At 39.7% G+C, this 25,195-nt stretch overlaps 1 protein-coding gene across 3 annotated transcripts in view; it reads right to left on the bottom strand.

Moving 5' to 3' along the window:
• Positions 1 to 25: 25 nt before the first annotated feature.
• Positions 26 to 25,195, bottom strand: part of LOC129849005 (zinc finger protein 239-like) — a 29,308-nt gene continuing 4,138 nt past the window's right edge. The window contains exons 1-2 of one of the 3 annotated variants that reach the window (XM_055916092.1): positions 10,298 to 10,940; positions 26 to 3,861 (exon numbers count right to left, since the gene is read on the bottom strand). In XM_055916092.1, coding sequence (XP_055772067.1) covers positions 2,987 to 3,861; positions 10,298 to 10,592 — 1,170 coding nt within the window. In that variant the 5' untranslated portion in view covers positions 10,593 to 10,940 and the 3' untranslated portion in view covers positions 26 to 2,986. Of the gene's footprint in view, positions 3,862 to 8,703; positions 8,838 to 10,297; positions 10,941 to 25,195 lie in introns of those variants that run through there. The other 2 variants (XM_055916094.1, XM_055916090.1) reach the window with 2 other exon arrangements.

A 25,195-nucleotide genomic window follows, 5' to 3' on the forward strand; every position in this document is an offset into this window, starting at 1 on the left:
TGTTGATTGGTTGGTCATTGGATTAATTTGTTTTGCAATATGTTCAAATCAAATCAAGCTTTATTTATACAGCACATTTCAGACATGGATGCAACACAATGGCTTCACAGGAAAAAACAATGAAAATAAACAAATGTTTACCACAACAAACATAAGAGGATAAAAAAGATTAACAACTGAAAGACTACTGAACATTCAAAGGAAATGCCATTGATTAAAATACTAAGAATTGCAACATCCAACCCAAAATATAAACTTGTTTTACTACATTGTTTGTTGTTACGTTCCCCAGCAAGAAAAACAGAAGAGGGAACTAACAAAGAGTCACTGACAACAACTAAACAGGTGTGGTTTTAGGAGTGGTTCTCAAAGACACTATGGGGGTGTCCACTGAAAGTTGACTAGTAACAACAACTGGGACCTAAAAGACAAACACCATGAGACCCACTAAATCTGCCCAAGAAGAGGCAAACAAAACAACTAACGAGATGGACAAGCCAGCACAGGTGTAACACATTAATTAATTTAATTTGTTGAAATCAAATCAAGATTTATTTATACAGCACATTTCAGACATGGATGCAACACAATGGCTTCACAGAAAAAAACAAATAAAAAAATGAAATATTTAGTACACAAAAAACAGAAGACTAACAACTGAAAGACTAATGAGCATTCTAAGGAAATGCCATTGATTAAAATATTAATTGGATGCAATATCCAACCCAAAATATAAGCTTGTTTTTTGGAGGTGCTCTGAAAGACACTATGGGGGTGTCCACTGAAAGTTGACTAGTAACAACAACTGGGACCTAAAAGACACCCACCATGAGACCCACTAAATCTGCCCAAGAAGAGGCAAACAAAAGAAAAACCCACACCAAACTTAAAAGACAGGAAGCAAACCAAAAAGGTGGAGCAACTAAAGGTGTTGACTCTCCACATCTATCAAGACAACTGGAGCACTGGACCAGACACTCTTAAATAGAACCTGGACCAGCTCAGGTGAAACACCTTCCCACTAACGAGATGGACAAGCCAGCACAGGTGTAACACATACTGACTAACGAGGTGACACCAATCAGTGCTCCCAAGACACATTTCAGTTGAATGCATTCAGTTGTACAATCAATCAAATGTATTTATAAAGCCTTTCTTACATCAGCTGATGTCACAGATTGCTGTACAGAAACCCAGCCTAAAACCCCAAACAGCAAGCCATGCAGGTGTAGAAGCACGGTGGCTAGGAAAAACTCCCTAGAAAGACAAGAACCTAGGAAGAAACCTAGAGAGGAATCAGGCTCTGAGGGGTGGCCAGTCCTCTTCTGGCTGTGCAGGGTGGAGATTATAACAGAACATGGCCAAGATGTTCAAATGTTCATAGATGACCAGCAGGGTGAAATAATAATAATCACAGTGGTTGTCGAGGGTGCAACATGTCAGCACCTCAGGAGTAAATGTCCGTTGGCTTTTCATAGCCAACCATTCAGAGTATCTCTACAACTTCCATTTCACATAATCATCTACAATGCTTCACCTTCTACAATATAAACATAGTGTCTACTGGCTGTCAACATTTAAAAACAAGAAAAAACACGTTCTTCTAAATAATAATATACAATCGTATTATTTTTTTAATCATTTTTCTTTCCATAGAATCCTAAAACTCACTAGCTTCTAGAACTCTCATCTTCCTAAAACTCACTAGCTTCTAGAACTCTCGTCTTCCTAAACCTCACTAGCTTCTAGAACTCTCATCTTCCTAAAACCCACTAGCTTCTAGAACTCTCATCTTCCTAAAACTCACTAGCTTCTAGAACTCTCGTCCCCTTGGAACGAGCCCAAACAAAACTCAAATCAAATTGTATTAGTCACATGCGCCGGATACAACACTTGGAACTCTTACTTACGAGCCCCCAACAGTGCAGTTAAAAAATACAGAAAAGAATAAGAGATAAAACTAATATCCAACACAGAAAAACGTGTCAGAATAAATTGTGACCATGGTAACTCACTGGCTAAATGCAAAACACAAACCTATTTGACTGCCCACCCTTGAGATAATCAGCAACCAAGTTGTCCTTACCACGGACATGTCTGATTTCAAGAGGAAACTCCTGCGATATCCATAGTAACTTTCCACCTCACTGCGGAGCTTCTCTCTCTTTTCAGGGTTCACTAGATAGGCATGTTGTTGGATATAAAAGCAGGGTAACAATGTCAATATAATTGTACCCAAAAATGTCAAGTTGGTTGCATGAATAACTATGATTACTAAATGTTACATAATATGAAATATCAAAACCAAATGTTCACCCCTTTGTTAATATGTATTGGCAATAATTAACTTAATGGTGAGGCATGGAATAATAAAACATGTATCTTTTGTCAGGCTGGATGTTTGAAATAATTATGATTGCTATTATGAAATTATAGGTGTATTCTGGAGTGATGTCAGATTGTTAATAAAATTGATTATAGGTGTATCGGCTGCAAGTACGTTGAAATTAAGCAGTTTAAGTCATTGGAAAAAAATCGACCCGAAAATACATCTTTTCAACTTTCACTTTCAACTACAACGGAACATATACTGGACAGAACATATATTGGACGTCAGGCATAGTCTTATTTTCAACGTCTTTTGAATGAGATTTTGATAAATGGGAATAGTGCAATGTCAAAACACAGTTTTAACGTGTCCAAATCAATAACCAATATGCAGAAATAGTTTGAAGTGTTGCATTTTGATTCAAGTGGGTCACCAACATGGTAAGTGTAACACAGCTCTTTTATGTTAGTCACTTTTTGATAAATCACATAAATAATACTCTTTCAATTCAGAGCCTGGATTTTTCCTCTTTTTCCCTAAAATCAATTGAACAAACGCTTAGGGTTCTACATTGTGACATCATTAAAATACTCCTTCTACAATGTTAAAACATTCTACATTGTGACATCATTTCATTGATATCATGAAACAACTTCTTCATGTATGTATTTTCTGATGTTTGATCAGACACCTTTTATCAGAGTATCTCTTGTCACATTGATCACAGCTATAAGATTTCTCTCCTGTGTGTGTTCTCTGGTGCCTAATCAGTTGACTAGAATCAGTAAAACTCTTCCCACACTGATCACAGCTGTAAGGTTTCTCTCCTGTGTGTGTTCTCTGGTGCCTAATCAGTTGACTAGAATCATTAAAACTCTTCCCACATTGATCACAGCTATGAGGTTTATCTCCTGTGTGTGTTCTCTGGTGTGTAGTCAGATAGCTAGATGTAGTAAAACTCTTCCCACATTGACCACAGCTATAAGGTTTCTCTCCTGTGTGAGTTCTCCGGTGTGATTTCAGGGTTTGTAGCTGAATAAAACTCTTGCCACATTGATCACAGCCATAAGGTCTATCTCCTGTGTGTATTCTCTGGTGTCTAGTTAGATCGCTAGATGCAGTAAAACTCTTGCCACATTGATCACAGCTATAAGGTTTCTCTCCTGTGTGTGTTCTCTGGTGTGTAGTTAGATTACCAGATGCAGTAAAACTCTTCCTACAGTGATCACAGCTATATGGTTTCTCTCCTGTGTGTGTTCTATGGTGGGATTTCAGGGAGCTTGACTGAGTAAAACTCTTCCCAAATTGATCACATGTATAAGATTTCTCTCCTGTGTGTACTCGCTGGTGTATTATAAGTTCTGATGAAGATTTGCAACATTTCCCACAGTCAGAGCAGCAATGAGATTTCTTCCCTGTGGTTCTCCACTGGTGTTTCTTGAGTTCTGATGTGGAGAGACTCTTCTCTGCCTCGTCAGCATCATGATGTTGTTGAGGCTCCCCAGAGGATCCACGATAGTCCCGTCTCTCTCCTGTGTGAATGACAATGTCAGACAGAAGGTTAAAGGCCCACAACAGCAGAAATCCACTGTTAATTTGAGGTAAAAGGTGATACCCATGAAGTTGTACAACAATTGACGCCTGTTAAATTATTTGACAATGTATTCTGAATGGGGGAAAACTCAGGGGAGTAACCACCATGTCCAGGTTGCTTATGAGTGCATTTCACACTACTTTAGATTATAATTGTAATGCTCGTTTGAATGCCCTGCTTAATATAACGTTTGTGTCATCACAAATCAACCGCTTTGTACTTAAAAAACACTTCAACAAGTAAAATGCTCTTTGGCTTTTCCATCAACCTGACAATGAGGGTTTGTACACTGTTTGCCAAATTGGCCCATAACTTCACCTAATAAACAAATATACCTGTAATGAACAAAGAAGCACTTTGGTTGTTATTGCAGCCTAGCATAGTGTACTCTAGGACCCAAAACAATATCACACCTACTGTAGGACCCATAACAATATCACACCTACTGTAGGACCCAAAACAATATCACACCTACTGTAGGACCCATAACAATATCACACCTACTGTAGGACCCATAACTTCACCTAACAATAACAGACCTACTGTAGAACCCATAACTTCCCCTAACAACAACATAGACCTACTGTAGGACCCATAACTTCACCTAACAACATAGACCTACTGTAGGACCTATAACTTCACCTAACAACAACATAGACCTACTGTAGGACCCATAACTTCACCTAACAACAAGATAGACCTACTGTAGGACCCATAACTTCACCTAACAATAACATAGACCTACTGTAGGACCTATAACTTCACCTAACAACAACATAGACCTACTGTAGGACCCATAACTTCACCTAACAACAACATAGACCTACTGTAGGACCCATAACTTCACCTAACAATAACAGACCTACTGTAGGACCCATAACTTCACCTAACTACAAATATAGGAAAATAGCTCTGTGTGTTGTACAATAGCCTATCCACCAAGGAACAGTTCTCTACACATTATGAGGTATGTATCTCTGTGTCCAAACAGACTAACGAGACCCTACATTAAATCAAGCAGACAATAACATTATAAACACCAATTTGTTAGGGATGTTGGATCCAACGTGGAGCACGGCATAACTGTCTTTACCAGAGTAATGAATGAAGAAGCACTTTGGTTGTTGTTGCATGTCGTGATGTTTGTCATTTGACTGGCATTCAGAAAATGATTTCCTGGATCTTCTGATGATAGTTGAACATGTGACTGTAACTAAACAGCTACAGTATTAAGTATTATGTGTAATTATTGAAGAACCACATTAATGACAGTATCCATTTGGGTGTTGTCAATAAAGTTAAGGTGACTCTCGGTTAGAACCATTGAATTTAGCAAACTCTGAAATGATTTGGAATTTCTGTGCCTATGAAAACTGTTTTAATAATAATATAAGGAAATTAAATGTTACGTGGGTAGAGTGCATTTCAGAGATCTGAATACAAAAAACTGTCCTAACAGGACAATAACCTAAACCACAAGGCCAAATCGACGCTGGAGGACCTTACCAAGATGACATTGAATGTTCCTGAGTGGCCTAGTTACAGTTTGCACTTAAATCATCTTTAAAAATCTATGGAAAGACTTGAAAATGGCTTTCTAGCAATGATCAACAACCAACTTGACAGAACAGGAAGGATTTTAAAAAGAATAATGAATATTCACATGAAGATCAGTCTCCTATTGGATGACATCACGACTTCCCATCAAGCCAACTCCTTGAAGGCCTTACTATGACATCACTCACTCCTTCTAGTTTGCAGTTGTCTAAAAAAACACTATTTTGCTCAAAACATTTATTTGTTTCTCTTTCGTGTGTTTATACTTTACTGTATTTATATATCACTTTCAACAGGAAAAGTTTTATTTTTTTAATCACTGGAGGACGTCATGAACAATACAGTGTGTGCAAATGGAGTACAGAGGCAATAAAGGCAATAAGGCAATAAATAGGCCGTAGTAGCAAATTAATTACAATTTAGCAAATTAACACTGGAGTGATAGATGTGCAGATGATGATGTGCAAGTAGAAATACTGGTGTGCAAAAGAGCAACAAAAGTAAATAAAAACATGGGGATGAGGTAGGTGGATTGGATACCACCAGCAGGTATATCTCTCTGGTCACCCCCAAAACCAATTCCTCCTTTGGCCGCCTCTCCTTCCAGTTCTCTGCTGCCAATGACTGGAACGAACTACAAAAATCTCTGAAACTGGAAACACTTATCTCCCTCACTAGCTTTAAGCACCAGCTGTCAGAGCAGCTCACAGATTACTGCACCTGTACATAGCCCATCTATAATTTAGCCCAAACAACTACCTCTTCCCCTACTGTATTTATTTTGCTCCTTTGCACCCCATTATTTCTATTTCTACTTTGCACATTCTTCCACTGCAAATCTACCATTCCAGTGTTTTACTTGCTATATTGTATTTACTTTGCCACCATGGCCTTTTTTTGCATTTACCTCATTTGCTCACATTGTATATAGACTTATTTTTCTACTGTATTATTGACTGTATGTTTGTTACACTCCATGTGTAACTCTGTGTGTTGTATGTGTCGAACTGCTTTGCTTTATCTTGGCCAGGTCGCAGTTGTAAATGAGAACTTGTTCTCAACTTGCCTACCTGGTTAAATAAAGGAGAAATAAATAAATAAAATAGATCAGCAACGGTGGCTTGCAAACAGTGGATAGTATGTAGCCCACTTTTGGAATAACTATGTATAGTTATAACTGTAGTATCCTGTATAACTGTAGTATCCTGTATAACTGTAGTATCCTCTATAACTGTAGTATCCTCTATAACTGTAGTATCCTGTATAACTGTAGTATCCTGTATAACTGTAGTATCCTGTATAACTATGTATAGTTATAACTGTAGAATCCTGTATAACTGTAGTATCCTGTATAACTGTAGTATCCAGTATAACTGTAGTATCCAGTATAACTGTAGTATCCTGTATAACTATGTATAGTTATAACTGTAGTATCCTGTATAACTGTAGTATCCTGTATAACTGTAGTATCCTCTATAACTGTAGTATCCTCTATAACTGTAGTATCCTCTATAACTGTAGTATCCTGTATAACTATGTATAGTTATAACTGTAGAATCCTGTATAACTGTAGTATCCTGTATAACTGTAGTATCCAGTATAACTGTAGTATCCAGTATAACTGTAGTATCCTGTATAACTATGTATAGTTATAACTGTAGTATCCTGTATAACTGTAGTATCCTGTATAACTGTAGTATCCTCTATAACTGTAGTATCCTCTATAACTGTAGTATCCTGTATAACTGTAGTATCCTGTATAACTGTAGTATCCTGTATAACTGTAGTATCCAGTATAACTGTAGTATCCTGTATAACTATGTATAGTTATAACTGTAGTATCCTGTATAACTGTAGTATCCTGTATAACTATGTATAGTTATAACTGTAGTATCCAGTATAGTCTGGGAGGAGGTGAAACCACTCGGGCTTATTTGATGTGATCTAATGTTTTGATCATCTAGTTTTCCTTACAAGCATTCAGTCACCAAAGGGGGTTCGGTCATTCCTTTGTTTATATACTGTCTCATTGACAAAAATATTTTGGATTATTTCTTTACATCATTCCTTTGTCTCGACATTTACAGTAAACGTGCCGAGGTTCTAATGTTGCCAAGGAGACACATTTTATTATTTATTTACAGTTTGGAGGGTTGGGGGTCTGACATCCAGGATACACATTTTATTTATTTACAGTTTGGAGGATTGGGGGTCTGACATCCAGGCGACACATTTTAGTTCTAATGGTGCCGTTCTGTTATTCTTTTCAGCTTCTTTTTCCAAGCATCTTACATTACTCTGAGACTAGTTATCCTGGGTTCTTACATTACTCTGAGACTTGTTATCCTGGGTTCTTACATTACTCTGAGACGAGTTATCCTGGGATCTTACATTACTCTGAGACTAGTTATCCTGGGTTCTTACATTACTCTGAGACTTGTTATCCTGGGTTCTTACATTACTCTGAGACTAGTTATCCTGGGATCTTACATTACTCTGAGACTAGTTATCCTGGGATCTTACATTACTCTGAGACTAGTTATCCTGGGATCTTACATTACTCTGAGACTAGTTATCCTGGGTTCTTACATTACTCTGAGACTTGTTATCCTGGGTTCTTACATTACTCTGAGACGAGTTATCCTGGGATCTTACATTACTCTGAGACTTGTTATTCTGGGTTCTTACATTACTCTAAGACTAGTTATCCTGGGTTCTTACATTACTCTGAGACTTGTTATCCTGGGTTCTTACATTACTCTGAGACGAGTTATCCTGGGATCTTACATTACTCTGAGACTTGTTATTTTGGGTTCTTACATTACTCTAAGACTAGTTATCCTGGGTTCTTACATTACTCTGAGACTTGTTATCCTGGGTTCTTACATTACTCTGAGACGAGTTATCCTGGGATCTAACATTACTCTGAGACTTGTTATCCTGGGTTCTTACATTACTCTAAGACTAGTTATCCTGGGGAATAGTTTCAATACATTTGAAAAAAAACTAAACCTGTTTTTGCTTTGGCATTATGGGGTATTGTGATGTCATTATGGGGTATTGTGATGTCATTATGGGGTATTGTGATACATTTTAGAATAAAGGGATGCACCGATATTACATTTTTGGCCAATACCGATATCCAATATTTTCCTTGCCCCAGTAAACGATACCGATAACCGATATTTAAAATTTTAGCGGCCTTTTAACATTCTAGTACAGTTAAAAAGTTAAACACACACACGGACACAGCGGTCTAAGCCACTGCATCTCAGTGCAAGAGGTGTCACTACAGTCCCTGGTTCGAATCCAGGCTGTATCACATCCGGCCGTGATTGGGAGTCCCACAGTAGTTGTCTGTTATTGGTGTAGAGAGGACGACAAAGGAGAGGGATCCCAAATGTGGATAGGAAGATACAAATTATCATTATTACTGGAAAATATTCATTTAAAATCCAGGAATTTTACAACTTTAGCTCTCTAGGTCAAGCCAGTAGGTTACAGTAGGTTGTAACGCTCTAGGTCATGCCAGTAGGTTACAGTAGGTTGTAACTCTCTAGGTCATGCCAGTAGGTTACAGTAGGTTGTAACTCTCTAGGTCATGCCAGTAGGCTACAGTAGGTTGTATCTCTCTAGGTCATGCCAGTAGGCTACAGTAGGTTGTATCTCTCTAGGTCATGCCAGTAGGCTACAGTAGGTTGTATCTCTTTAGGTCATGCCAGTAGGCTACAGTAGGTTGTATCTCTCTAGGTCATGCCAGTAGGTTACAGTATGTTGTATCTCTCTAGGTAATGCCAGTAGGTTACAGTAGGTTGTAACTCTCTAGTTCATGCCAGTAGGTTACAGTAGGTTGTATCCAAGTGGAAACAATTATCAACCCAATGTGGAAAGTGTTGAATTTGGTCAACAACATAATGAATGGCTTATTTGCTACGTGAGGTTTACTTGGTCCAACAGAAGTTTCGTAATGCTTCAGTTGTTATGTGGACACGTGACATACCGACAACTTTGATAAAAACACTATAGGAGTTGTCTCCAGATCGCTACGCATATTCATGCTAGTAGCTTAGCATCTCTCTCCATTGAATACAGGCGGTGCATATTCATGCTAGTAGCTTAGCATCTCTCTCCATTGAATACAGGCGGTGCATATTCATGCTAGTAGCTTAGCATCTCTCTCCATTGAATACAGGCGGTGCATATTCATGCTAGTAGCTTAGCATCTCTCTCCATTGAATACAGGCGGTGCATATTCATGCTAGTAGCTTAGCATCTCTCTCCATTGAATACAGGCGGTGCATATTCATGCTAATAGCTTAGCATCTCTCTCCATTGAATACAGGCGGTTGACGACAACAACCCTCATAGAATATAAACAATAGATTACAATAATAAGATGAATCCACCAATCCAAAGAAAGGATAGGCGGGAGCTAGACAACCCACAATGCCGCTTTGTGGACAATGACTCCCCTTGTTAGGGCGGAGAGACATCTTGTCAGTATATTCATAATCTTTGTTGTAGCCAACCCAACTCTCACATGGCACTATTGGGGGGCACGGTGTGTAGTAAAACATCACTACATGAAAATCACTACATGCCGTGCCCCCCAGTCTGCGGTCAGCAGATAGACCCTTCTGAAATATAAATGTTAAGTCACTTTTTGGAAACGGAACAGAGAAAACAAGGGGTAGCTTGTTCTCTACGTCGTCTGATTCTAGACATATCAGTCATCATCCTGGGCCCTCCATTGAAGAGGTATTGACGAGCCAACTCTGAATATCCAAAGTTAAAAACAAATTTAAGGCGGTACTTACTGGTGTTACTCAGATCTCCTATCTCCACCTCTTCATCTTTCAATGTGACAGTAATCTCCCCTTCCTTCTTCACTCCAAAAACTGCATCCTCCTCTTTCACTCTGAACGCATCTTCCTCTTCTTTCACTGAAACGTCTTTATCTTCTTCTTTCACTGTAACAACCTCATCCTCTACTTCTTGTTTTACTGTGACATCCTCCTCCTCTTTCACGACAATGTTCAGCCCCAGAGCTTCTTTCTCCGTCCAGCAGACCGCCTCTTCTTTAACAAGAGGGGAGAAGTTTAGTGAGCTCATGTTCGGGGATGTTAGCTAGCTAGCTATCATTAGCGACTAGGCTAGTGCTAATTTAACCAGCCAGCTACTATAGCTGACTAATACAAAATAACGTAATATTAAATAGGTTAACAAGTAGATACGACAGAAGTGTGTCTAAAACACAGTAGCTAATATACATCGAAAGCGTATAAATAGCTTGAATCTTTCTGCTATGTTGGCTAGCAAGCTACCGAGGTGGTTGACGAGCTGTTTATGAAGAACCGTCCACTAGATTATACGTCACGCTGGCAGCGTCGCCTGAAAGACGCACATCGCCGTCTGCTGACTGGAGGGGAAACGCAGTTGAGGATCATATTTTATTTTCAGACAAAGATTATTGTAAATTGATTTAAATAAATAATACCATTATATTGAGACATACAAAGACAGGAATGTGTTGATTGATTTGTGCGAATAATAAATAGTTACCACAGCATATTTAAGGCAGTTTCATTAAGTTATATTACATCTAAATTAGGAGCTAGCTACTGTAGGTCTATACTGCTCCTACATGGTGTAACAATACATCATGTAGATGTATATAATGAACAGACTTGGTCTATACTGCTCCTACGTGGTGTAACAATACATCATGTAGATGTATATAATGAACAGACTTGGTCTATACTGCTCCTACATGGTGTAACAATACATCATGTAGATGTATATAATGAACAGACTAGGTCCATACTGCTCCTACATGGTGTAACAATACATAATGTAGATGTATATAATGAACAGACTAGGTCTATACTGCTCCTACATGGTGTAACAATACATCATGTAGATGTATATAATGAACAGACTTGGTCTATACTGCTCCTACATGGTGTAACAATACATCATGTAGATGTATATAATGAACAGACTTGGTCTATACTGCTCCTACATGGTGTAACAACACATCATGTAGATGTATATAATGAACAGACTAGGTCTACACTGCTGCTACATTTTTGTATTATTATGTGTTATTTATTTCTCCTTTATTTAACCAGGTCGGCCAGTTGAGAACAAGTTCTCATTTACAACTGCGACCTGGCCAAGATAAAACAAAGCAGTTTGACACACACAACAACACAGAGTTACACATGGAGTAAAACAAACATACAGTCAATAACACAGTAGAAAAATAAGTCTATATACAATGTGAGCAAGTGAGGTGAGATAAGGAAGGTGAAGGCAAAAAAAAGGCCATGGTGGCGAAGTAAATACAATATAGCAAGTAAAACACTGGAATGGTAGATTTGCAGTGGAACAATGTGCAAAGTAGAGATAGAAATAATGGGGTGCAAAGGAGCTAAATAAATACAGTGGGGAAAGAGGTAGTTGTTTGGGCTAAATTATAGTTGTGCTATGTACAGGTGCAGTAATCTGTGAGCTTCTCTGACAGCTGGTGCTTAAAGCTAGTGAGGGAGATGTGTTTCCAGTTTCAGAGATTTTTGTAGCTCGTTTGTATTAAAACTTCTTGTCAATAGGGGGAGCTGTTCGCACTTTGTAATAATGACGTTCCCAAATTAAACTGCCTCGTACTCAATTCTTGCTTGTACAATATGCATATTATTATTACTATTGGATAGAAAGAAAGACATCATAATCTTGTTATATTAAACCGAATTATATCAGTTTATATCGGTATATTGCGATTTTCTGATATTTATTTATACTGTATGTATTGTATTTATTTGTCACTACGTTTTAGTGAGTCGGACACGTCTTTGCCACATGGCTAATGTTTACTGCTAATTGCAACGTTGAAGAGGACGTTCTACAACCTAGCAACGATTCTTTTGGACAAAGGACACCCTTCCCAAGATTCTGATGGGAGTTCATCAAAAAGTAAGAACTATTTATGCTGATAATTCGTTGTTCTGTTGAAAAATGTCAAATGCATAAGCCGCCAATAATTGCAGTGCAGCCTCGCTTTAGCGCACGCTGTATGTTGAAGTAACGTTAATTTAAAAAATGTAACACAGCGATTGCATTAAGAACTAATTTGTCTTTCAATTGCTGTCCAACCTGTAGTTTTTAGTCAAGTTTTGGATTAGTTACTGATTAGAAAAGGGGCCTCTCCAAAGATTTCTCCTGACAATTTCTGGGCGGCTTTGCTACTTTTCTCATTGTATAACCACGATTTGTGCCGCTAAATATGCACATTTTCGAACAAACTCTATATGCATTGTGTAATATGATGTTATAGGACTGTCATCTGAAGAATTCTGAGAAGGTTAGTGAAAAAATGTATATATTTTGGTGGTTTATACGTTATCGCTATATTTGGCTTGAATCAATGCTGTTGTGATGTTTGCTATTGTGGTAAGCTAATATAACGCTATATTGTGTTTTCGCTGTAAAACACTTAGAAAATCTGAAATATTGGCTGGATTCACAAGATCTGTGTCTTTCATTTGCTGTACGCTGTGTATTTAAAAAAAAACATGTTTTATGATGAGTAATTAGGTAATACACGATGGTCTCCGTAGTTATTCTAGTCGCTTTGGTGAGAGTTGTGATGGTGGCTGCAATGGTAAACTATGATTTATACCTGAAATATGCAAATTTTTCTAACAAAACATATTTATTGTATAGCATATGTTATCAGACTGTCATCTGATGAAAGTGTTTCTTGGTTAGTGGCTATTTGTATCTTTATTTGGTCGAATTTGTGATAGCTACTGATGCAGTAAGAAAAGGGTGGAGTAAAAAAAGTGGTGTCTTTTGCTAACGTGGTTAGCTAATAGATTTACATATTGTGTCTTCCCTGTAAAACATTTTAAAAATCAGAAATGATGGCTTGATTCACAAGATGTGTATCTTTCATCTGGTGTCTTGGACTTGTGATTTAATGATATTTAGATGCTAATATTTACTTGTGACGCTATGCTAGCCTATGCTAGTCAGCTTTTTTTACTGATGGGGGTGCTCCCGGACCCGGGTTTGTGAGGAAGTAGAGGTTAAACATGGAGTGTGCGACTTTATTTTGATAGTTTATAGTTTATTCGCCGTTAGTCAGCACCTCCACACAAACTATTTTTCTGGGTGTGCGCCAGCTCATGTTTTTTAAGGGTAGGTAACAACACATCCGCCACGCTGATCCTCAACACAGGGGCCCCTCAGGGGTGCGTGCTCAGCCCACTCCTGTACTCCCTGTTCACTCATGACTGCACGGCCAGGCACGACTCCAACACCATCATTAAGTTTGCCGATGCCACAACAGTGATCACCAACAACGAGGAGACACCCTATACGGAGGAGGTCAGAGACCTGGCCGTGTGGTGCCAGGACAACAACCTCTCCCTCAACGTGATCAAGACAAAGAAGATGATTGTGGACTACAGGAAAAGGAAGACAGAGCACGCCCCCATTCTCATTGAAGGGGCTGTAGCGGAGCAGGTTGAGAGCTTCAAGTTCCTTGGTGTCCACATCACCAACAAACTAACATGGACCAAGCACACCAAGACAATCGTGAAGACGGCACTACAAAACCTATTCCCCCTCAGGAGACTGAAAAGATTTAGCATGGGTCCTCAGGTCCTCAAAAGGTTCTAAAGCTGCACCATCGAGAGCATCCTGACTGGTTGCATCACTGCCTGGTATAGCAACTGCCTGGTATAGCACTACCCTAATACAGAGGGTAGTGCGTACAGCACAGTACATCACTGGGGCCAAGCTTCCTGCCATCCAGGACCTCTATACCAGGCGGTGTCAGAGGAAGGGCCCCTCCCACACACCCTCTGTTATCATCTATGCATGGTCACTTTAATAACTCGACCTACATGTACTTATTACCTCAATTACCTCAACTAACCGGTGGCCGCACACATTGACTCTGTACCGGTACCCCCTGTATATAGTCTCCACATTGACTGTACCAGTACCCCCTGTATATAGTCTTCACATTGACTCTGTACCGGTACCCCCTGTATATAGTCTAGCTATTGTTATTTAACTTCTGCTCTTTAATTACTTGTTCCTTTTATTTCTTATTTGTACTTTTTAAAACTGCATTGTTGGTTAGGGGCTTGTAAGTCAGCATTTCACTGTAAGAATTCACTGTAAGCATTTCACTACGCCTGTTGTATTCGGCGCATGTGACTAATAACATTTGATTTGATAGACTCATAGTACAGAATGAATAACAGCAGCTGACTGCCCGGTTCAACATCAGTTCACCGTCTCACCTCATACTGTATTGGAGCAGCAGCAGCTGACTGCCCGGTTCAACATCAGTTCACCGTCTCACCTCATACTGTATTGGAGCAGCAGCAGCTGACTGCCCGGTTCAACGTCAGTTCACCGTCTCACCTCATACTGTATTGGAGCAGCAGCAGCTGACTGCCCGGTTCAACGTCAGTTCACCGTCTCACCTCATACTGTATTGGAGCAGCAGCAGCTGACTGCCCGGTTCAACATCAGTTCACCGTCTCACCTCATACTGTATTGGAGCAGCAGCAGCTGACTGCCCGGTTCAACGTCAGTTCACCGTCTCACCTCATACTGTATTGGAGCAGCAGCAGCTGACTGCCCGGTTCAACGTCAGTTCACAGGAACTATAGATCTCTAGGAGGAACTATAGATCTCTGTGAGGACCTATAGATCTCTGTGGGGAACTATAGATCTCTGTGAGGAACTATAGATCTCTGTGAGGAACTATAGATCTCTGTGGGGAACTATAGATCTCTAGGAGGAACTATAGATCTCTGTGAGGAACTATAGATCTCTGTGAGGAACTATAGATCTCTATGTTACTAACCAAACTTCTGATTAAGACTCAGTCACACAACTCACATATCACAGTCACACATCTCTCATTTCCACAGTCACGAAACTCTCATATCACAGTCACACAATGCTATTCTCAAACATACCTAATCAATTAGTTGTTTTTGAACAATATTTTAACCTGCAGGAATATTTTCACATTTCTATCTCATGGTTAGTTCCTAGGATAATGCAACTCATACATTTACATCTTTCAATACTTCTAAAATGGGGTCCAGGTTTAAAACAATTACAGGTTTTAAACAATGACAGGTGCACCTTACTATCTTATACTATATCATAAATTGTCTTAACTAGTAAACACAGATTATAGTTTTCATCCAGTTCACTCAGAGCCTACTGCCTGGGCCCTGTTTACGCCTCCAAGGTGCCCCCCTCACACAGGAATACACTCTCAGAGCCTACGAGGATTTTCTAAAAACTACACTTTAAGTGTTTCGCTCACCACTTTCTATAAAAAAAACTAGGTTGGAGATGTGGTATCCACTCGGCTCGCTGCCTCTCAGATCAAAGGTGGGTTCATCTGCTCCGTTCCCCAAGTGTCTCCCTGAGATCCCATGTTAAAGGGATCCCTCGTGCACCATTTACCCAGGTCGTCAGGAGTGTGGTCTCCCTGAGATCCCATGTTAAAGGGATCCCTCGTGCACCATTTACCCAGGTCGTCAGGAGTGTGGTCTCCCTGAGATCCCATGTTAAAGGGATCCCTCGTGCACCATTTACCAGGTCGTCAGGAGTGTGGTCTCCCTGAGATCCCATGTTAAAGGGATCCCTCGTGCACCATTTACCAGGTCGTCAGGAGTGTGGTCTCCCTGAGATCCCATGTTAAAGGGATCCCTCGTGCACCATTTACCAGGTCGTCAGGAGTGTGGTCTCCCTGAGATCCCATGTTAAAGGGATCCCTGGTGCACCATTTACCAGGTCGTCAGGAGCGTCACCAAGTGAAGATTAACATCCCCAAATGTGGTTAATTTCTTTCATATCAAATGAGGAGATAAACTTATCACACAAGTCAGAGTTATTCTTAAACTAAATCTTTATTCACTTAATAATAAGGGAGCAGGTCAATACAACACACACATAAAGTGATTCAATTGAGTGCTCTACGATAATGATGGCTGGTCAACAAATCACCCACAGAGATTTGTTGAGAGCCACGAGACAAAAGTACAAAGGTCTTTTATAGCCAAGATACACCCCTTTCAATCTACATGACCAACAATAAACGTACAGAACGGGTCACAAGGTTAAGATTTGTATGAAAGATACTTATAATTCTCAGCAGACAGTATCTGCTGTAAAAACAGTACTCTGTGTGTAGAGACCAGGGTCTGGCCCTGGGGTCATCTCTCCCTGGTACCATATAGAACAGAAACATTAACTCATGCTCTGGAATGCGGTCTCTTTAGGTTTTATCACCCAAAAGACATTGTAAATCTCCTGTCAGTGTTATCTCCCAGAGGCCCATCCTCAGTAGAACACAGACACTATAGTTCTAAGAACCCTCTATTCTGTTGCATAAAACAACCATTTGATTCAATAAAAGTATTATAACATAATGTTGCAGTTTTGCTCTCCGTGTCCACTGAAAGTTGACTAGTTACAACAACTGGGACCTAAAAGACACCCACCATGAGACCCACTAAATCTGCCCAAGAAGAGTAAAACAAAAGAAAAACCTACACCAAACTTAAAGACAGGAAGCAAACCAAAAAGGTGGAGCAACTAAAGGTGTTGACTCTCCACATCTATCAAGACAACTGGAGCACGTGGCCAGACACTCTTAAATAGAACTTGGACCAGCTCAGGTGAAACACCTTCCCACTAACGAGATGGACAAGCCAGCACAGGTGTAACACATACTGACTAACGAGGTGACACCAATCAGTGCGTCCTACGTGCTAACGAGCTATACGTGCTAAAGTCCAACCTCAAAACATAAATGGAAAAACCAAAGACTAACTAACACCTTAAGAGTTTGCTCACTAACAACAGAAAACAACTTCCATTTCACATTATAATCAACAACAATGCTTCACCTTCACCAATATAAACATGGTGTCTGTCTACTGCCAAACAACAATTAAAAACAATATTTATTTTTTATTATTCCCACAAAGATTTTTCTTTCTATAGCTTCTAGAACTCTCGTCTTCCTAAAACTCACTCGCTTCTAGAACTCTCGTCCCCTTGGAGCCCAAACAAAACTCAAATCAAATCAAAACACATCTCCAATACGGAAAAACGTGCAGTAAAAATAAACTGTGATCCATGGCAACACACTGGCTAAACGCAAAACACAAAACATTTTGACTGCCCCCCTTGAGACAATCAGCAACCAGGTTGTTCTCACCACGGACATGTCTGATTTCAAGAGGAAACTCCTGCAATATCCGTAGTAACTTTCCACCTCACTGTGGAGCTTCTCTCTCTTTTCAGGATTCACTCGATAGGAATGTTGTTGGATCGGGGCCCAGTCCCCAATGTCATGCTCTAGTACATTTGGGTTGGCACATCTGAGAATGAACCCTGATACTCTAAAAGCAGGGCAACAATGTCAATATAATTGTACACAAAAAACTGTCAGTTGGTTGCATGAATAATTTTCATTACTAAATGTTACATGAAATGTAAATATGAAATATTTGGTTGCATAGTATTATTTTCAACGGCTTTTCAATTACATTTTGCTAGGAGGGATAGCCCAATGTCAAAACACAGTTTTAACGTGTCCAAATCAATAACCAATATGCAGAAACAGTTTGGGATAAATTGAAAACCTAACATGTGGTATATACACAAACATCTGCCACAATAATTGTCTTTTGTTAAAACAATCTCCTTATAAACTGCACAAGCACCAGAAACGCTGTTGTTTTGACAAGTAGCAATAAATCACTGATATCGATTAGGGGGGAGATCAGGTTGTACGTGCTGTTGAAACTAACAACAAAAGAAAAACATGGAAATGGGAGATATCTTTTAGCTCACTGGTTAGAGGACAACCTGCAGAAGACAGTCAGCTACATATTGGAGTGATGCATTTAAATTTAGGGGTAGCTAAACAAAGGAACACAACACTTATTTGTCATAACTCATCGATATCATGTTGAAATAAGTTGATTCTGGAAATAATGTGTACATCACTGGTTAGAGGACAACTCTTTTTTTGTTAGTCACTTTGTGTTAAATCACATAAATAGTACTCTTTTAATTCAGAGCCTGGATTTCCCCCAATGAGCCTAATATCCATATCATGTTGAAACCAATTGATAAGGGGGCAAACGTTTAGGGTTCTACATTGTGACATTCTGACTGACTGACTGCAGAGTATATTAATATACTATATATTGAAACATTCTACATTGAGACATTAAAACACTCCTACTACAATGTTAAAACATTCTACATTGTGACATTAATTCATTGATATCATGACACAACTCCTTCATATATACATTTTCTGATATTTGATCAGAGATCTTTTATCAGATTATCTCTGGTCACAGCTAAGAGGTTTCTCTCCTGTGTGTGTTCTCTGGTGTATAGTTAGATGTCTAAAAGTAGAAAAACTCTCCCCACATTGATCACAGCTCAGAATCTCTCCTGTGTGTGTTCTCTGGTGTATAGTTAGATAGCCAGAAGAAGAAAAACTCTTCCCAAATTGACCACAGCTATACGTTTTCTCTCCTGTGTGTGTTCTCTGGTGCACTGTCAGATCTCCAGATTGACTAAAACTCTTCCCACATTGACCACAGCTATAAGATTTCTCTCCTGTGTGTGTTCTCTGGTGTATAGTTAGATAGCCAGAAGAAGAAAAACTCTTCCCAAATTGACCACAGCTATACGTTTTCTCTCCTGTGTGTGTTCTCTGGTGAACTGTCAGATGGCCAGATTGACTAAAACTCTTCCCACATTGATCACAGCTATATGGTTTCTCTCCTGTGTGTGTTCTATGGTGTATAGTTAGATAGCCAGATCGACTAAAACTCTTCCCACATTGATCACAGCTATATCGTTTCTCTCCTGTGTGTGTTCTATGGTGTATAGTTAGATTGCCAGAAGAAGAAAAACTCTTCCCACATTGACCACAGCTATAAGGTTTCTCTCCTGTGTGTGTTCTATGGTGTATAGTTAGATAGCCAGATCGACTAAAACTCTTCCCACATTGATCACAGCTATATGGATTCTCTCCTGTGTGTGTTCTATGGTGTATAGTTAGATTTCTAGAAGTATAAAAACTCTTCCCACATTGACCACAGCTATAAGGTTTCTCTCCTGTGTGTGTTCTATGGTGTATAGTTAGATAGCCAGATCGACTAAAACTCTTCCCACATTGACCACAGCTATAAGGTTTCTCTCCTGTGTGTGTTCTATTGTGTATAGTTAGATAGCCAGATCGACTATAACTCTTCCCACATTGATCACAGCTATATTGTTTCTCTCCTGTGTGTGTTCTATGGTGTATAGTTAGATTGCCAGAAGAAGAAAAACTCTTCCCACATTGAGCACAGCTATAAGGTTTCTCTCGTGTGTGATGTCTTTGATGTATTTTAAGTTTTACTGATGAGGTGAATCTCTTCCCACAGTCAGAGCAGTGGTGAAATTTCTTCCCTGTGGGTCTCCACTGGTGTTTCTTGAGGTGTTCTGATGTGGAGAGACTCTTCTCTGCCTCTTCAGCCTCATGTTGTTGTTGAGGCTCCCCAGAGGATCCACGATAGTCCCGTATCTCTCCGGTGTGAACAACAAAGTCAGACGGTTAAGGGCCCACAAAAGCAGAAATCCACTGTTTATTTGAGGTAAAAGGTAATGCCCAGAGCATACCCATGCAGTTGTACAACAATTGATGTCTGTTAAATTATTTTACAATTATCAGTCAAGACTCAACACAGTCAAGACCTAAGCAGTGTGCCAGACCAGACGACCTTTGGTCTCCAAAAAAGGCCCCTTTCTGTGTTCTGTGCTAAAATTGCAGCACGAGGGCGATGCCCACACAATTTGATTGCAGAAACCGCTAGTTATGGATGTAATATATCTGCCTGGAACAAAAATGGTGAACAAAGATTTTAGTTTTCCACAATGTATTCTGAATATTACAGCGCAAGATCAGGAGTGCTACTCAAGGAAACTCACATTAAGCTATGTGTCGCTAGTTACTAATTCACCACTATGGGGGAAAACTCAGGGGAGTTCTCATAGGCTGACAGCAAAAATAGCCTCCATTTACAGGTTTCTTATGAGTGCATTTCACACTACTTTTGGATAATAACTGTAACACTCGTTTGAATCTCCTGCTTAATATGTTTGTGTTATTGCCGCAAATCAACTGCTTTATACTTATAAAACACTTCAACCAGTAAAATGCTCTTTAGCTAGCGTTGCCATCAGCCTGAAACTGAGGGTTTGTACATTAAGTGTTTAACAAATTGGAGAATAACTTCACCTAACAACAAGATAGACCTACTGTAGGACCCATAACTTCACCCAACAACAACATAGACCTACTGTAGGACCCATAACTTCACCTAACAACAACATAGACCTACTGTAGGACCCATAACTTCACCTAACAACAACATAGACCTACTGTAGGACCCATAACTTCACCTAACAATAACATAGACCTACTGTAGGACCCATAACTTCACCTAACAGCATAGACCTACTGTAGAACCCATAACTTCACCTAACAACAACATAGACCTACTGTAGGACCCATAACTTACCTAACAGCATAGACCTACTGTAGGACCCATAACTTCACCTAACAACAACATAGACCTACTGTAGGACCCATAACTTCACCTAACAACAACATAGACCTACTGTAGGACCCATAACTTCACCTAACAACAACATATACCTACTGTAGGACCCATAACAATAACATAGACCTACTGTAGGACCCACACCTTCACCTAACAATAACATAGACCTACTGTAGGACCCATAACTTCACCTAACAATAACATAGACCTATGACTATAAATAATTTAATATTTACAGGTGAAACATGGAAACTAAAATGTCTTTGTCATGACATTTCATAACCTGATCACCAGATAATTTTGTGAATAATCCCACTAGGCTACTCTGTAATGTGATGTCATTCTAAATGTCCTGAATAACGGAAAATAGCTCTGTGTGTAGTACAATAGCCCATCCATCAAGGAACAATTCTCTACACATTAAGAGCAAAGTATCTCTGTGTCCAAACAGACTAACGAGAACCTACTGTAAATCAAGCAGACAATAACACAATACAAACATCAATTTGTTAGGGATGTTGGATCCAACATGGAGCACGGCATAACTGTCTTTACCAGAGTAATGAATGAAGAAGCACTTTGGTTGTTGTTGCATGTCGTGATGTTTGTCGTTTGACTGGCATTCAGAAAATGATTTCCAGGATCAGCTGATGATACTTGAACATGTGACTGTTACTAAATTGCTACAGTATTAAGAATGATGTGTAATTATTGAACCAGTTATATGCATATCATATTTTCTGGGCCTGGGTAGCAGGCAGTTTAATTTGGGCTTTTCATCCAAAATTCTAAACGCTGCCCCCTACCCTAGAGAAGTTAAGCTCCAGATCTTGGGTCTCGACCCCGCCCTGTGCAACTGGGTCCTGGACTTTCTGACCGGCTGCCCCCAGGTGGCGAAGGTAGGAAACAATATCGTCACCCCGTTGATCCTCAACACTGGGGTCTCCACAAGGGTGCGTTCTGAGCCCTCTCCTGTACTCCCTGTTCACCCATGACTGTGTGGCCATGCACGCATCCAACTCAATCATCAAGTTGGCAGACAAATCTACAGTGGTCGGCTTGATTACCAACAACGACAAGACGACCCACAGGAAAGAGGTGAGGGCCCTCGGAGTGTGGTGTCAGGAAAATAACCCCTCACTCAACATCAACAAAACAAAGCAGATGATCGTGGACTTCAGGAAACTGCAGAGGGAGCACCCCCCCCCCCCCCCACCATCCACATTGATGGGTCAGTAGTGGAGAAGGTGGAACGTTTTTAGTTCCTCGGCGTACACATCACAGACAAACTGAAATGGTCCACCCACACAGACAGTGTGGTGAAGAAGGCGCAACAGCGACTCTTCAACCTCAGGAGGCTGAAGAAATTTGTCTTGTCACCGAACACACTCACAAACGTTTACAGACGCACAATCGAGAGCATCCTGTCGGGCTGTATCACCGCCTGGTATGGCAACTGCACCGCCCTCAACCGCAAGACCCTCCAGAGGGTGGTCCGGTCTGCACAACGCATCACCGGGGCAAACTACCTGCCCGCCAGGACACCTACACCACTCGATGTCACAGGAAGGCCAAAAAGATCATCAAGGACAACAACCACCCAATTCACTGCCTGTTCACACCGCTATCATCCAGAAGGCGAGGTCAGTACAGTTGCATCAAAGCTGGGACCGTGAGACTGAAAAACAGCTTCTATCTCAAGGCCATCAGACTGTTAAAACTTCTTCTCAATAGGGGGTGCTGTTTTCACTTTGTAATAATTTCGTTCCCAAATTAAACTGCCTCGTACTCAATTCTTGCTCGTACAATATGCATATTATTATTACTATTGGATATAAAACACTCTCTAGTTTCTAAAACCGTTTGAATTATGTCTGTGAGTGAAACAGAACTGGACTTAGAGCAATTTTCCTATGAGGATGTGAGAATGCTAAATTCTGCAAGCTGTTCCCAGGTCAGTTTATTCATTTGCCTGTCTTCTATTGGTTGAGATGCACTACATACGCCTTCCCCTGGATGTCAGCGAATAGTGAGATTTGAAGTGGAGTCTCTAGGCAGATCTGAGAGCTTATAAATGGCTTGGGAACGAAGGGTCCGGTCTTTGTCGTCTTCGCTCTGACGCAGGAAGGACCTTGGCATGTCATACTAGAAAGCTACGGTTATAGCTCTTAGATATATCCGGCTCTGTTTTTATTCGATATAGCTGTTAAAGACATCATAATGTTGTTATTTTAAACCGAGTTATATCAGTTTATGTCAGTATATTGCGATTTTCGGGTATTTATTTGTGTTACGTTCTAGGGGGTTGGGTATGTCTGGTCCACATGGCTAATGTTTACTGCTAATTGCAACGCTGAAGACTACATTCTACAACCGAGCAACGATTCTTTTGGACAAAGGACAACTTTCCCAAGATTCTGATGGAAGCACATCAAAAAGTAAGAAGTATTTATGCTGTTAATTCGTTGTTCTGTTGAAAAATGTAAAATGCATCAAAAGACGATTGTTCTGGAGAAAGGACACCTTGCCCAAGATTCTGATGGAAGCTCAGCAAATAGTAAGCAATCTTTATGTTGTTAATTCGTATTTATGTTGACAAATGTCAAATAATAAATCCGCCATTAATTTCGGTGCGTTCTCGCTTTAACGCACGCTGTATATTGTAGTAACGTTAATTTTAAAAATGTAACACAGCGATTGCATTAAGAACTAATGTATCTTTCATTTGCTGTCCAACCTGTATTTTTTAGTCAAGTTTATGATTAGTTATCGATTAGAATAGGTGCCTCTCCCAAGATTTCTCCCGACATATTGTTGACAGCTTGGCTACTTTTCTCATTGTATAACCACGATTTGTGCCGCTAAATATGCACATTTTCGAACAAACTCTATATGTATTGTGTAATATGATGTTATAGGACTGTCATCTGAAGAATTCTGAGCAGGTCAGTGAAAAAATGTATATCTTTTGGTGGTTTATACGTTATTGCTATTTTTGGCTTGAATCAATGCTGTTGTGTGGGTGGCTATTGTAGTAAGCTAATATAATGCTATATTGTGTTTTCGCTGTAAAACACTTAGAAAATCTGAAATATTGGCTGGATTCACAAGATCTTTGTCTTTCATTTTCTGTACGCTGTGTATTTTTCAAAAATGTTTTATGATGAGTATTTAGGTAATACACGATGGTCTCTGTAGTTATTCTAGTTGCTTTGGTGAGAGTTGTGATGGTGGCTGCAATGGTAAACTATGATTTATACCTGAAATATGCACATTTTTCTAACAAAACATATGCTATACAATAAATATGTTATTAGACTGTCATCTGATGAAGTTGTTTCTTGGTTAGTGGCTATCTATATCTTTATTTGGTCGAATTTGTGATAGCTACTGATGCAGTAAGAAAATGGTGGAGTAACAAAAGTTGTGTCTTTTGCTAACGTGGTTAGCTAATAGACTTACATATTGTGTCTTCCCTGTAAAACATGTGTCTTGGACTTGTGATTTAATGATATTTAGATGCTAGTATTTACTTGTGACGCTATGCTAGGCTATGCTAGTCAGCTTTTTTACTGATGGGGGTGCTACCGGATCCGGGTTTGTGAGGAAGTAGAGGTTAACCTGCCATCACTAACATTGAGAGGCTGCTGCCAACATACAGACTCAATCTCTGGCCACTTTAATAAATGGACCTAATAAAAGGTATCACTAGTCACTTTAAATAACGCAACTTTAATAATGTTCACATGCTACATTACCCTCATATGTATATACAGTATTCTATACCATTTACTGCATCTACCAATGACGCACGGCAATCGCTCATCCATGTATTTATATGTACATATTCTTATTCATCCCTTACATTTGTGTGTATACGGTAGTTGTTGTGAATTTGTTAGATTACTTGTTAGATATTACTGCATTGTCGGAACTAGAAGCACAAGCATTTCGCTACAGTCGCATTAACATCTGCCTACCATGTGTATGTGACCATTAACATCCGCTAACCATGTGTATGTGACCATTAACATC

This window comes from Salvelinus fontinalis, unplaced genomic scaffold, assembly GCF_029448725.1.
Source record: "Salvelinus fontinalis isolate EN_2023a unplaced genomic scaffold, ASM2944872v1 scaffold_1334, whole genome shotgun sequence".
Taxonomy (NCBI): domain Eukaryota; kingdom Metazoa; phylum Chordata; class Actinopteri; order Salmoniformes; family Salmonidae; genus Salvelinus; species Salvelinus fontinalis.